Source organism: Armigeres subalbatus, chromosome 2 (genome assembly GCF_024139115.2).
Source record: "Armigeres subalbatus isolate Guangzhou_Male chromosome 2, GZ_Asu_2, whole genome shotgun sequence".
NCBI classification, from domain to species: domain Eukaryota; kingdom Metazoa; phylum Arthropoda; class Insecta; order Diptera; family Culicidae; genus Armigeres; species Armigeres subalbatus.
Genome location: NC_085140.1, coordinates 235663515 through 235679571, shown reverse-complemented (window position 1 = coordinate 235679571; position 16057 = coordinate 235663515). Strand labels below are relative to the sequence as shown.

Here is a 16057-nt window from a genome sequence, read left to right as displayed (position 1 = left end):
TGTTTAGAATTATGGTGTGGTGATTAACAGCTTCATGCAATGGTTGTATCGAGCACTGTGACGATTTTCAGGTAGGTGTTTATTCGATAATACCGTTTTGTAAAAGTGGAAAGAATCACTCCGGCTCAGTGGTGTGGCATCGGAGAGTGAAATTTTGAATTCTACATTTTTATTTTCTACAATTGAATCAATTAGGAGTAAAACAAGTGATAGAAAAATATTGAGTATTGTGAAAAATAAATGGGAGACTTTTTAAAAATTATCAACTATAAACCTACGACTTCCAAACAGTTTAAATCATTAGTTTTCTGTGCAGTGAGCCGGGAACCGGGTCCATAGGCCCAAGTAGTGATTTACCCTATATAGCTCGACGTGCTCCCAAGCGGTTAACAGCTAACACGCGCTTCAATACTCACTCTGGGATGGCCTAGGAAAAGTATAGATTATTACAACAGGTTCTGCTAGTTTAGGTTTGTGGCGATAGGCGTTAGCAACTGGTTTGTGCTACACTTGATGGCTAAAAGATGTACAGCATGATGCATTTTAAGACATCAGAGACCATGTGGGTGAAAGGTGTAAAATGAACCTTTTTTATGTCGTTTTCGTTTTTGAGGTGTCACCGTTTAGTGCAGCATTTTGCACGGCAAAAACGAACGTTTTGAGTGCAGTTGGGTTTGTTTGTTATGGATACCTGTTGGATACCATAAAAAGAAAACAATAACAACGTGAGAAACTTGACAACAAACTACACTACACGGCACACTCTGATTTTTTCTGGTGCTACACTGCTTGTATCAGTGCAAGAAAAATGCTACTCTGGTGTAGCACAAAAATCAAAAACGAACATTTTCGGTGCAAAAGTGTAGCACGAGTGTAGCTACACCGCAAAAACGAAAACGACATTAGAAAGAAAAATCTGACGTTTCACAATTGTAGTCGCTAAGCTAAGCTAAAAATCTGACGTTTCACAATTGTAAACAATGAATTTTCTATCGAATGTAAAATTTAAGCACTTTTACGTGACAGAGATGGAATAGCAACATGAAACGACATGAAAATAGTTTAAATTATGCCGTTGCACATATTCTTACGTTGAAGAAGTATGCTAAAAAATGCATTTTTTACTGGTTAAAATTGAATTTGTACGAAGTAAATTGCTCTAACAAGTTGTCAAGTTACTGCTCAAGTTCAAGATGCTGGTCTCAACGAACGCCAATGTTTATCTTTTTCCTCCCTAACTGACAGCTGACAATCTCTTTAGAGCGGCTCGAAGACGAAATAAAGTGAAAGAATGTCGACCATCGATCAGAAAAGGTTGAAATGGTTGAATGAACGCTATAAATTACCTCGAAAGCAATTGCAATCATTTTATAGCTTTGATAGATCAGTTACAATGTGTTGCGAAAATTCTTAAATTTTCTATGAAATTTTAAAACACTAAAATATATTTTTATTTGTATTTGTTTAATAGATACAGCATTAAAAAGCATCGATTTACCACATTCTCCCCAAATTGTTCTAATGAAGAATAACCTGTTTGTAATACACAGCCTTGGAGATAAATGTTTTGGGATCGTCAAGAAAGCATACAACGTGTAAAACCAGGTCAAATTATGATTAGATGAGGAAACGAGCTTCTACCAACCGGATTCAAAAACTTAGATGCCCCTGTGATACAGACAACATGTATTATAGTAGTGGCATACCTTCTATGGAGACTGGTTCAATTTTTTTTTAAATGAAAGTTTACTTATTTTCCCATCACTTACAACTGTACACTATTTCATCCATCATCGTTCTGTCATCCCCTTTTGACAGCTTTCCAAAATCAAACGTCACACTAGAGTTTCAAATTGCGTAACTATGTTATTAAAAGTTTATTTCACAAATTGCATTTTTTAGTCATTTGATTCAGTTTGAAAGTCATGATCTGTGCTACGCACACCACTGGCTTACCCAATAATGTCAAAATTCACTCATCAGAGTGTGCATTCCATTCTAAACTAAAATAACTCTTGGTCGCATGGCTGCCTGATAGTATGCACCTCAATCCGTTGTAGTATCTATTGGATGTTTCGAACGGGAGCGTGGCGGTAGTGACATTTTAAAAAATGTAACGCATTCTTGGTGCATTCCGTGCGTGTTCCGCCTTGTTTCGTGCGTGTGTTTCACGATGCATGGCGATTCTGCCAGACGCCGATTGATTTGCGCGTGGTTGCATTCTAACATGTGTCGGTTGTATCCGGCTTTTTAATGCATTTTGTGCTCAAATGTTAAAACACATATAACATATTTCCTCGAACTTTTATATTTTGATGCATGTGCAGAAAAGGGTTTTGTTTTGACTACTACTTCCCATAGAAGAATTTCAATTCCGTCCCATGTTGCGCTACATAAATTCTATTATTGCGTAATCACCATTAGGTATATATTAACTACTTTCCTGAGAGTCATCAAACGACACAAAAAAATACGATTTTCAAGCTTTTCGATATAGTTACTGTTCGACGTTCTCAATCGTCGTACCGAAAATGAACGAGCATAGGTTTTTCCCTTTTTGTCTTCATTCACCTACTTATTTTTGCGAACGCGGCACTTCATGAACTCACAAAAAAACTGACGGCGCGAGAGGCCACCGATGTGACGTTCACCTTACTGACTGTCGCCGCGTCGTTATCGTCGGCAATTTTTCTACATAAGGGATGTTCATATCACGATTATGTGTTCTGCCACAAAATATTGACTTTCAGTTTGATACGATGTCTGTTTTTTATTCAATCGCTGTATGAGTCATCATCTCGGCCAGCATTGTGTCGATGACACCGATGACGACGACAATCCTTTCTTGATTCTTGGTTTCAATTGAGGCCACATATGTTCACCAGACGTCACGATTCTCTTTGTGGAATTATCTACTTAAAAGGAAACATAACTCACTTCTCGTAGTTGTTGTCCTCGCCACCGTATGGTTGAAAACTATCAACGTATGGTGGTGGTGGACAAGTAGTTGTTTTGATCGACCGTATAAGTAATATTTAGTTTTCCAAATATTATGGAATTTGCAAAGCCATTATTAGCTTAATTAGCTCATTATTAAGATATATACAAAAGGATGAACTTACAGAAACATGGACTTTATATTTTTGGAGAACGATTTGCTGTCAACTTTTAAATGACCTTGAACGACCTTCTCAACCGCATCGTTTATAAATTGAAAATCGGGTCAGGTGAGCGAGATCAGTGCTAATTGCTTGCACATGGTAAGTTGAAGCGTCGGGTGAACACATCTACCTACTCCATTGGAATATTTTCGAATGCTCCTCGCACTGCCAAACGAGGTGAATTTGTCAACAAGTGCGACCAAGAAGTTTTGATTTTATGACGTTGTTTTCAAACACAGACTGCGTACCTCTTATACGTATTTTAAAAAATAGAGGTGCCTTGACTTTTCAAGGGTGTTCCATATAAAATTATGTTCGTTTTTGAGAGTGTTTGAAATGGTATAAATAGAACCCTGTTGGTGGAAACCAACGAATCCCGTGTGGAAGGTCGCTCAGTTTTGTAACGGGATGATCATAAATTAAATAGATGCGACCTTTGAAACCTTATACTAATAACATGTTTTTGTTTCTCCAATTTGCTCTCATAGGTATCAAAAGAAGAACTTGCGAAAATAGTGCAAGGTTTTGACAAAACGGAACTGCTCACCTCAGGAGGCGTGACACTGGCCGGCCAGCGTTATATCTACCTGTCTGGAACCGACCGAGTAATCCGAGCTAAACTGGGCAAGATGGGAGTACATTGTATGAAGACACAGCAGGGTAAGTCGCAAGCGAACTTTGATTTTTTTTTTAAAATAACAGTGTTATTTGCATTATTTGCGGAACTGAGTCGATCAGGCCTCCTACGGAGACCACAGCTAATCGATACGACCCGCGTAGGTAATGCAGAGAGCAAATATGAATACTATCGAGATGTTCATCTTGTTTGTCGATAGATGAATATCTGTACGTAATTCTAACATTTACCAGCATCGAATTAATATAAACTACGAGTTGCTAAAAGTGGTAGATCTGACGGAGGGCAGTTCTGATGAAATCAAAAGCAAGGATTGAAAAAACATACAGTCTACTTGAATGCTATTAATTATTTTTTTTAGTATGAGCATGATGACCATGCATTTCGTAGTTGCTACTCGGTGATTGGCCAGAAAAATCGCAATTGCACAAGGAACCAATGGATGGAAGCATGTGATTTGCGTTCCAACCTCAATGCGCACCTGAGAGCTCTAGTGTTTTAAATGGTCGATAACGACGCTGGCCATGTCCTCACGATGTATCGGGAATGAAACGGAATTGATTATGCAATCACTCGCCCACTGCACCTCTGCACTGCACTGTTCATGCGAAATTTTATTGGAATCTGGGGGTTAGGATCTATGGCAGAGGTTTGTCTTGGTTAACGCATTTTCGTGAACTTTTATGTTTCGGCTAGTGCGCAGCGCAAACAAAATCGAGTTTAATACCTGTGGCGCAGCCTGGAAAGAGTGCTAGCCATTGGTACTGATGTATATGTGGTTCAACAAACCATTTTCTTCATAACTTTTGAATGCAATGACCGATCTTGATTATATTGAATGGTGATCAACTAGGGTTTGTCCCCCGTCGAATGCAACTTGTTGCGAGAAAATCAGTTAAGTAAGAATTACTATATGAAAAAGTGGCTAATGTTTTTCGGTTTTCCTGTGCACACACGCACACACATACACACGGACAGACAGACATTTCTTCAGCTCGGTCAGCATCGGTATATAACATCATGGGTCTCCGAGACTTCTATAAAAGTTCGATTTTGGTGTAAAATAATAGTCTTTCGGTACAACTTTGTTGTACGAGAAAGGCAAAAAACAGAATGATCCACTTAGCAGTGATGGAGGCTTTTCCGTGTGTTCATTTGAACGCATTGCTGCATTTTGTTTTATTTACCATTTTTTCCCCAAGGCCGATAGGGAAAAAGGCAAATTCGGCTAAAATGATGTATCCCACAATAGAAGGTGATGTTTGTCATTAAAAAGCTTAAAAAGATTAGAAAAATATTTTTGTAGCTTCATAGAGGGTACTGCGCCAATTTTATTGAATTTTGTCAAAATCTACAAAACTAACGGAATTTGTTTTTTTTGGCTTGCAATAACCCTGCTTGATGGTGGATAAAATGCTAGATATTATGTGTAAGTTTCAATAGTATATTAGAATCACAGACTATTGTACGCAACACAGTTTCCCTCAAATGATCAAAATAGCTATCAGCTTCCAAAAAGTGTGAATGTCAGTGAGCATAACTTCTTAAACACCCTTAAGAAGGATATAATAGAGTCAACTAACGTTATATTGTCACATTTATTTGATATTCTTTTCAAATTGCTTGCATAATAATAAAATATATTGCGGGAGTGTCTTCATTTAGCCTTGAGAGCAAAAGCGTAGGATTGCTAAACTTGAGATGATGAGTTCGATTATCGGTCCGGTCCAGGGTGTTTTCGGGTGGGAAACATTCTCGACTCCCTGGAAATAGTGTATCCATTGTACTTGCCACACACTCTGCAATGGTGAGCATAGAAAGCTTTCAATTAATAACTGAGAATATGCCAATAGAATAAAAGTGGAAAAGCAGATCAAGTTCCAGTTGGAATGTAGAGCCATAAAAGAAGAAGAAGAAGAAGTGGTAGTGGAAGAAGCGATCGATGGCTTGTCGGGGAAGAATGCCGAGAAGTAAAACGCTGCTTCGATGAGATGTTTAATTAATGTGAGATCGATCGGTTAATCGTTTGTCTGAGAAGAACGTGGAGATGAAAAAAACTGCATCGATGAACAGATTAATTAGTGCTCGATCGGTCGTGTTATCTCTTCGTGCAGTAGCTTGTCTGGATAGAACGCTGTGGTGGAAAAACAAGTTATGGGCAGTTTAATAAGTGTGCGGTCGATGGTGTTATCGTTGACGATCGATCGGGCTACTAGACCTCATTTGATCGTGTTACTGTTCAGCAAGGTTTACGGCGAACTTTTTTTTTCTTGAGCAAGGGTTAACGTAAATCTGCAAACAGACACCTGAGGTAGTGTGGGGATGGGCTCACCCGACCCACTAAAACCAACACCCTTTCGTCAGTCCGTATCCCCCGGCCCGCAATTAAGCAATACACCAGGGGAGGACTATTGAGAACGCTCATGCCTATGCTAACGCACTCGACGTTATAACGCAACATTGACTTCAAGGGTGGTAACCTCACCACCCGTCGATTGCAAGCTATGATAGTAACCTATCGGTCTGTATTATAAACTCGCGTAGGAGACGAGCACCCCGACAACAAACACCGCAATGACCTCTATATCTACATACGGAGGTCACCGCAGCCCACCCGCAACGTTTTTTTTGTCGGGGTGAGCATGATGTTCACTGCATCACAGTAGTCTCTACTGCAGCTGCTGGTTTTGTTCAAGACGCCACCAGCGCTATAGTTTCGACATAATCTGTTGAGGAGATGCTGTTCACCGCATTCCATATAACCTCTTCCTGACACATCATCTCAACGAGGTTGTCCGGGTTGTATCCATGCCGCTGACATCGAATCGCGGGCATGCAAACATCATAAGCTCTGCCTCACCTACACATGCCATGCACACCGCAGAAACAGCAAACTCGAACCTATAAAGGAACTTTGTAAAGCAGCCTAATTGACCTGACAATCATTCTTTCTAACCCAATTCGACACATCCGGAATTGGCCTGTGGGTTCAACGACCATGGAACTGTGTTGTCCCATGCTCTCTGCTATTTGAGCAACGATGCTGCTCTCTTGCCACGTCGCACTTGCACCGAGTACCTTTCGTTAACGAACACCACATCTTCCTCTAGCTAGGAGTATGTCAATCGGCATCATCCCAGCTATAACGCACACCGCCTTATATGATATGGCACGATATGTGCTTACGAATCGCAGACACATCAGCCGGTGTACTCTGATGAGTTTCTTCACGTTGTACTTGGCATTTAGTGCTACGTCCCATGTTGGTACGCCGAACCGGATGATAGACAATGATATATTCGCTATCAACCTACGCACATGAGTATGCACCACCTATCTGCTGAAATTCATTCGTGAAAAGGACTTTATCGCCAATGATGCCCGTTGGCATGCATAATCGACGTGGCTCGTGAAATTGAGCTTATCATAGATCACCAAACCCAGATACGTTAATGACCTCACGGAGTTGACTGTGCAGGTCCCTACTCTTATCCTCACTTGCTGCGACCCATGGCGGTAATGTGATGTGGATAACTTCCTCGAGTTGTGAGCCACTTCTCTATTTTGCCCATCGCTTACGAAGCCTTCAGTTCGACTTGAACGAGAGTGTCACCTGTCACCTCTAGCATTACGTCATCCGCGAATCCTCCTATTTGTACACCGGCCGGGAGACTTCAGTGTAATACTCCGTCGTAAATGATATTCCACAGAACCGGCCCGAGGATCGATCCCTGTGGAACATCCGCTGACACTATTTTGAAAATAACTTTTCAGTATGCTGCACAGATGATCCGGAACCCATAAGCGATGCAGGGAGTTGGCTATAGCTGTCCAGCTAGCATTGTTAGACGCATTCTTTACATCAAGTGTAATCAGTACCTAATACCTCGCCTATTCAAACCATGCGCTACCTTTGCCGTATTCGTTACCGACCAAATTGCTTCGATGGTAGAACGGCCTTTACGGAAATCATGCTGGTTCCTAGATAAGCCACCAGCACACTCCGTATAGCCCGACAATCTATTCAGGATCACCCTCTATAGCAACTTTTACTTTCCAGCTGTGTCGAGTAGGCATATTGGTCCGTATGTTGAAGGATCACACGGCGGCATTAGCACCAATTTCTGCCATTTCCAACGGTCTGGGAAGTTTCCTACATCCAGGCATCGTTGGAGGCAGCTCCTGAACATATCTAGATCAGCAAGAATAGCGCGTTTAAGGACCAGGTTTGGAATACCATCCGGGCCTGGTGCCTTATTGAGCTTAAGTTTTCTTGCAGCTACGATAAGTTCCTCGTTTGTCACTAGCGGTACCACGTCGACTAACTCGTACGGTGTAGCGTGCCAGTTCGATGATTCATGTTTCGGAAACAACCCTTCTACTATTCTGGCTAACATCTCTGGAGATTTCTCAGGAGGTGTGCTGTTGGTCCTAGCCATCACTATCCTGTATGTATCCCCCCATGGGGTGTCATTGGCCATCATGCACAGCTGCTTAAAGCAGATTCTCTTGCTACATTTTATCTCATGGTTCAGAGTTCTGCTAGCTGACTGGAATACCCGGCGTCTAACGACCCTTTCAGCGTCTGTTCTAGCACGTCGCAACCTACTTTTAGCTCTAAGACAGGTTATACGGAGATCTGCGATCGTGTTCGACCACCAGTACACTGATTGTCGATTACCGGGAGGTAATCGACAATCAGTGTACTGGTATAACCGACCATAAAACTGATGGTCACTAGAAGTATGCCCTTCATGAACCTTCCAGTATGGTTCCGACCATCCCGCGCTGCATCGATACATGAACGATTCATCGATACATGAATCACCGTTCGGTCCTCTGAACGTTGGCACTTGGCCTTCGTTCAGCAGGACTACATTTAATACCGCTAGAGACTCTAGCAGGATATGACCTCTAGCGTTAGTGAACCGGGAACCCCAGTCCACTGTCCACGCATTGAAATCACCTGCTACAACTACTAGTTTTAACCAGTTAGTTTCGCCGCAAGAATATCGACTACCCTAGTGTACTGCTCTATACTCCATCCTAGGAGGACAGTAGCAGCTACAAAAGTAAACTCCGTTTACCTTTACGGCAAACTTGGACTTGCTGAAGGAGTTACGGCTCTTGAAATCGATGAACCTGCATCAACGAGACTTTGGTGAGCTCTTTTTGATTTTTCATTATCATTGTTTTTTTTAATTTTAATTTAACACATCATTTTGCAGTTCCTACATCTATGAATGTGCATCAGTTGTAAAATGCATGTTAATCAATAAGTAATAGGAAGATGTCGTTGTCGGTAAAAAAGGTTACCTTCCAAGGGTAATAACAACTTACGGTTTATATTAGCTTATGGAGCATTATGGACTTTGCTGAACAAAAGTGCTTAAAAAAGTCTGTACTTATGATATAGGGTAGGTGTACCGGTCGTGGCCATAGCACCAGTTATGGCCATAGTTGAAACAATAATCAATTAATCTTCTTCCACTTCTGTTTCTTGAGAATTTCTAATGCATTATAATTAGGAAATCTGCTTGTTCTCGATTGTATAAAGAGTATTACGCGTAAGTTGGTTCTCATTGGTATTTCTCAAACTAGATGGATTTGCGAATATAACACCTTGCTTAGGCCACATGCTTGATACTATGGCTAAGTGGCACTCACATTGTAAATAGTAGTTTTGACAGGTTATTTCACCAAAAATCATTTAAAAATGAGCTTTGGTAACCGCATACGAGCTAATTTGGCTAGTTAAGTAGCAAAATAGTTATTTCTTTAAAAGACCTCTACCTTATATACTGTGTCTAATTTTGAGACAAAGAATGTGTGATGTTTCTTTTCCTTAGTTGGAAATAGGTTTGTTTACATATTTTCGCGAACTAGGCCGATACAAATTTTTAAAAAGAATTATGTCCCCGTCGGATTTTTTGACAAAAAATAATCAACAAAACAACAACAAAAAAATCGATAAATTTTGAGGATTTTCCATTTTTTAAAAGAAGTTCGAGTAGATTTTAGATTTTTTTTCATTTTAATATTTATTTGTTATAATGCTTCCCTTGACCTTTCGGAGACCAGTAGGGCATAATTTTTAATAAATATTTGTAACGGGCTTTTTTTTGTCAAATTTAAACAATTTGGGAGATCTTCCACGATTAAACAGTGAAATGAGTGTTTACCTTCGTGTTCAGTGCTTGTAAGCGATGTTTATTCACATTAAATACAAAAAAAGAAGCCAGAGGTTCTGTGTACAAGTAAGCTATGAGCGAAAACGCGAGTGTATCATCAATGCTGATTTATATGGCAATATAAGCAGAATGCATTAAACACATCGTGGTCAGTGAACTTTTTTTTTTGGGCGTAGAACTGCGTCCATTGAGTTGAACTTTTGTGGTATGCCCCTGATTACTCTTAACTATGTATTCGCATCTTGTAGGTTGATCACCATTTGTCAAGTAAACAACCCCAGACGCGCCTTTTCCCAGTCCGGTATAATTGAGTTATTAAAACCCACTACCTTTCCAGGATTTGCAGTTCAAATATCTCCTGGTTGCATAAAGCCACTATTTAGAAATTTAGATCTACCCTTGTACAATGCATCACAACTGCAAAGCAGATGTTCCGAGTTTTCACGTTCCATGTTACAGAAACGACAGATATCATTCTGAATCTGGCCAATATTTTTCAAGTGATATCTGCTCTGACAGTGTCCGGTTATTAGGCCAGTGAAGGTGCAATCAGCTTTCTTGCTGAGCTCCAAGAGCTTTTCGGTTACCTTAACATTGGGAATTATAAATCTCTTTGATTGAGCACACTTTTCGGCAATCAACCAGTTGGTCATCAACCTTTGTGCTTCCCAGGATTTCAATTCCATTTTTATAGTACAGTATGATATACCGCAGAAAGGTTCTGTTCCAATAAACTGTGTGTTTGAACCTCGTTTTGCAAGCTCGTCGCCTTTTCATTACCTTCAATGCCACAGTGTCCTGGAACCCAGTACAGATTTAGGGAGTTCTCTTAGCACACTTTTCGCAATTAAAGAATGCAGTCCCAGACAAGTTTTGATGTACGGTTAGTGAACTTAATTTGATTTGAAGTTTGTATGGGGATTTCAGTCAAAATATATAGGAATATACACCTCCGTCATTCATTCGATCTGGAAATTGGTTCTGATTGCCCGATTGAGCTCAGAATTGCAAAAAGGTCAGTTGATATGTTACAGAACATTGTACGATGATTAAATAAACTTTTACTTAGCTTTCGGCTGATGTGATTCGATCAATAAATCTTCTCTCTTGGGACGGTAGAAAATGCGACGTAAACAAAAAATATGCACGTTCTACGACAACGTGATGCCAGATGGTATTATTTATAATAATTTTTGTTTGGTTGAAAAGATTCATTCACTCATCCAAATTTCTTCCAAACACTTAAAAACTATATTTTTTCACTCTTTGAAATCGAGAGAATTATAAATAACATGAAAGCGTCAACGTATTAGACAGTTTTTCTATTAACAATGAAGAATTATTTTCATACTAAAAGAGGCTCCTGGTCTTTAGGCTAGAAATTGTTAGGCCGAGGTGAATTTTAGTACGATTTGAGGATACATTTCTAAATTTATTCTAATACATATGTTTATATAAGTTCTGGTGAAACGAACAAATAGGAAGGATTGAAGTGCGTTGGTTTAAAATTATTGTGTAGTGATTTACAGCTTTAAGCAATGATTGTATCAAAAACTGTTACGATTTTCAGGTATGTGTTTATATGATGATACCGTTTTGTAAAAGTGGCTCAGTGGTGTTGCAACGAAGAACGAGTATTCGGAATGTACATTTTTATTTTCTATAATTGGATCAATTACGAGTGAAATAAATGGTTGAAAGATATTAAGTATTGTGCGAAATAAATGGGAGGCTTTTTAAGTTATCAATCATAAACCTACGGCTTCCAAACAGTATACATCCTTAGTTCTAAACCAACATTTGAAAAAGGCGTAACAGCCAAAATTTATTCCTTCTGGTTCCTAGTCTACATATATACCTATATACAGGGTGAGTCGGGAAATCGGGAAATGCGGGAATTGAAAGTTCATGCGAGCAATGCGGGAGAAAGTCGAGAATTTCTTAAAATTATACAAAAAATCGGGAAAAATGTCATCAGTTGTCCTTTTTATTCAATCATGGATAACTATTTTTAAATGCAAATGTTTTTTCAAATAACGTTTGAAACTATTTGAGGCATCTGGGTTAGTCAATTGTATGTATAAATGTATAATGATAATGATAAACCAGAATTCTTCAATGTCGAGTCTAGAGCTCTTCTCGGTAGTGATGATGGAAAGCAACATGCCACCTACGCTTCAACAGCTTTCTACGACCAAGGATATCCCCGAGAGTCAATGAAAAAGCTTATAAGCATTTCGTTGTAGATTGTGGATTTCTGAAGAAGATGCTTTATCGATTTTCTTTTATATATATTCTCTTGAAAACGACTAGTTTTTTTTTCTGGAGACTTCTAGACCAATATTTGAAAAGGGCGTAACAGCCAAAATTTATTTCTTCTGATTCTTTGTTACGCCCTTTTCAAATGTTGGTCTAGACTTGTCGACAGTTGGTAGTCCAGTACTATATCAAATATATAGTATATATATATAGATAAAAGTAATATGTAGGCGGGGTTTTGCTGAAACACATCAAACGAAACCCCATTTTGACTCTTTTGTAATACTTTATTTCTAACAGGAACAAAGGAATTCAACCAGGCTAGGTGTACCAGTTGTGGCTATAGCACCAGTTGTCGCACTAGTGCTTTATATGCGAAATGACCAATAAAATCACTGCGAACCAAGTTCATATCGATAAAGCATATTCATATGACACGATAACACCTTTGATTTCCTCCAAAACAAGCAAAGCATAATTGTAAAAATTGATTTTGCTTAATTTTTAACGTTCTTTGCACCAGTTGTGGCACTAGTGGTCCCTATTTGACCAGTCTCATAAGAAAACAATGAAATTTACCAAATAAGGAACCAAAATTAAGAATAGTGCCAGAACTGGTGCATGCGTTCGGCGTTCCTATTATGGATTAATCAATTTTGAAGGTAATAACAAATTTTATTGTGGTTTTTACAGCTGTTCTAAGGAGCATGAAGTAAAACCTTTCGCTTGATATATAAAGTCCACCCACATGTCTTTTACTTATTTAAAAAAAAATAGTTGTTCTTAAGTATGGCGACAATTGGTACACCGACCCCAATCACTGGGGTCGCTTTTCACGCGGGTCATATCTCGCGACTTTTTTCACCTGGATTTTGCTATTAACGCTATTTTTTCGACTGTTTTTGTAATTTACGCGGCTTAAAAAAATACGTAGATGTTAGAAATCATTTTTTGATGAAGTCGTTTTTTCAAGGTTTTGAAATTTACTTGGTTCAATTTTACTTGGAATTTACTTGGTTTAAAATGCGACTATTAATTCGATGCTGGTCATTTGGAACAACTCTTACCATTTCATAGATTATCCTTTAGCCTACTAATGCATTGAATGCACTGATTACATTTCTTTTTTTTCTTTTCCGTTTGTTCTTTTCATCCACAGCTGTTATAGTATCAATTTACGAAGAGCCAGTGCAGCCTCAGCAAGCAGCGTCTATAGTCGAAAAGCTCGGAGATTATCTAATTACCTGTGGTTATTAGAAGAGGTAAACTTTCATACTGCTTTTTATAATTTAAACATTAGAAACACACTTGAATAAAAATAAAAAAAAATGAAAAAAACTGAAAAACAATACAGTGTAAGCTTACTACTGCTATTAGGAATGATATAAACGAAGAAGATAAAAACGGTTGCAAAAAATGCAAATTGTGAGAATGAGAACGAGTAAAAAAGAGGAGATTAAGGTTTTCTTCTTTTGCAAAGTCAATATTTATAAGTTTCCTTGCTAGTTTTTGTTTTTCTTTTGTTTTCCGTAAGATTGAGGAAGATTGAGATTGAGAGAAAGGACATTTATTGCTACCTTCTTTCTTATTTCACCTGATTGATAGCGTTTCGTCATTTTGTTTTCTCTCCTTCCTTCCGAGTAGTGGTTGTTTGTGTTCGGATTTTTATTTTCGCGGTATTTCTTTTTTTTTGTTAAGTCAGACATTTATTTGCTGTTCTCTGAGTGTTGTTGTTTCGCGTGTTGAATTCAAAAAGAACACATGATTAAAGCTCAAAATTGTCGTCACGGTTTGATTTTCTATTTTGTTTTTCTTCTCTCTTTCTCTTTTATTTACAGCCAACGGCGGCAGTGTGAGCGTATTTCTCTTGTATTTGTGTAAAATCAGTTCAGTATGATAAGAAATTGTAATTTGTATTAGCTCTTAAAATCATTAGGCATCTCTCTGAATTGGTCGAATCGAAGAACTAATGAAAAAAGGCTTGCGAAAGCAAGCGCGGAGATTATAGCAAAGTGACAAAGATGAAGTGAAGTAAAAATTTGCACATAACGATGAGGACAAATTGAAAATCTTTCGCATTCTTCGAAGGCACATGAGATGAATTACAGTCATATAGGATACGAGCATGAGCATGGGTTGTAATGTTGAAGTCAAGAAGAGGACGAATAAAACAAACACATGTAAAACTAAAAGCAAAATGTGAAAGACCATTTTTGATGGTAGAAAAGAAAAAGAAATGAAACGCATAAGCTACTCTACTATTATTATCATCCGTAACTGTATTAATTATTCCGAGATGTGAAATAGAGCTGAGGTATGAGAACAGATTTCGGTCCATAATTTGCAAAAATGCGCGAGAACCATTTTTCTTTGTGTCGGACAGCATAAATACAAGCATAACTATGAGATAAACAAACAAGCGAATCAATATGATAAGGATAATGCAATGATAATAAAACAAACAGCAAGAAAGAATAACAGCGAAAATAATGGACAAAAATGTGTGTGATTTACTACTAATTTACAAATAAGTAAAAGCATGTGAAAAATTGAAGAGTTTTTATCTCTCTTTATTTTTTATAAATTATCATAGAATTCTTGTGATTAGAATAATTTATTCTTATTGTATGATCAAAAAGCAAACTTGCAATGGTCTCTTTAAAAGTTTTCAATCATTTCTTCCAAAAACACAAACACCCTATTTCGTTAATTTATGACTATCCATTGAGAACTATCCTTCATGAATGTCCTTTCAGTACAGAATGAAATAAAAAAAAACGCGAAAACTTGAATCATTCTATGTATTTTGTTATTATCAGAAAGAAATATCCTGAATTTTGATTTTATGTCTACAATCATCGTATCATCGTCTGCTGTTATTATAAGTCGTCTTCAATTAATCATTCGTAGAGGGTAAGGCACAAGTTACGGAATGGATCTTCGAATTTTTTTAAACCCCCTACCTATAGTTAAATGCCAGATCCTCTCATCCCACTGAGAATTACTTTACGTACATAATTTGTGGCTGATTCTGAATGTTCATGGAGTAGAAGCTACGAAATGCCAGCACGAAAAAAAATGTGGTTTCTACTGATTGAATCATTTGTAAATTATTGTGATTCAGGTTTGTATGTAATCCGTATATTACGTGTAAAATTTAGCGAATGCTCCGCTGGGGGAAGGGGATATCTAAAACAAACAAAAATCTGTCAACGTGGTAGAAGCAGAGACATCCCCTAGACTGCCGTGAATCGCATATTTGTCCCATATGAATAGGAAACCCAGCAAAGATGGGAGGATTACATAAAACGACACACGAAACGGTAAGTTAGAAGTTTCATAATACATGTTTTGTATCTAACATTTACTTGATTCAAAAGAAAAATAATTTCATCTGCCTCACCGTGACGGTTCTTTTGTATTTTACAGAGTGCTTAATAAAAGAAGCTAAGATAAGATATGGAAATAGTTCGCTAACTGGGCGAACTGGACTACAGGTGGGGCAAGATGGGTCACGGGGTAAGATTGGTTAGGCCCGTTTTAAGCATTCTCGCTTAACTTTTTAAAAGGTCCTAAGTAACATTTTTTTCATGAATTAATTTGAGTAGCGCAATCAAAAGCTTTCATGTTGTTCTGTCGATTGCGCTATTCAAATTAATTCATAAAAAAAATGTTACTTAGGACCTTTTGAAAAGTTAAGCGAGCATCGTATACATTTTAATGCAGATATTATGCCTTTGTAAGAAGAATAATTGTCATTCTATATCTTCTCTATATAATAAAAATTAGTTGGTCTGTGTTCGTATTCG

The 16057-nt window shown here is 38.2% G+C and overlaps 1 protein-coding gene across 4 annotated transcripts in view; it reads left to right on the top strand.

Moving 5' to 3' along the window:
- LOC134211907 (profilin) overlaps nucleotides 1–15040 on the top strand; it is a 40220-nt gene extending 25180 nt beyond the window's left edge. For 3 of the 4 annotated variants that reach the window (XM_062689290.1, XM_062689291.1, XM_062689289.1), the window contains exons 3-5: nucleotides 3650–3821; nucleotides 13408–13510; nucleotides 14087–15040. In XM_062689290.1, the coding sequence (XP_062545274.1) occupies nucleotides 3650–3821; nucleotides 13408–13505 (270 nt within the window). In that variant the 3' untranslated portion in view covers nucleotides 13506–13510; nucleotides 14087–15040. Of the gene's footprint in view, nucleotides 1–3649; nucleotides 3822–13407 lie in introns of all 4 variants that reach the window. The other variant, XM_062689288.1, reaches the window with a different exon arrangement.
- Nucleotides 15041–16057: the final 1017 nt, after the last annotated feature.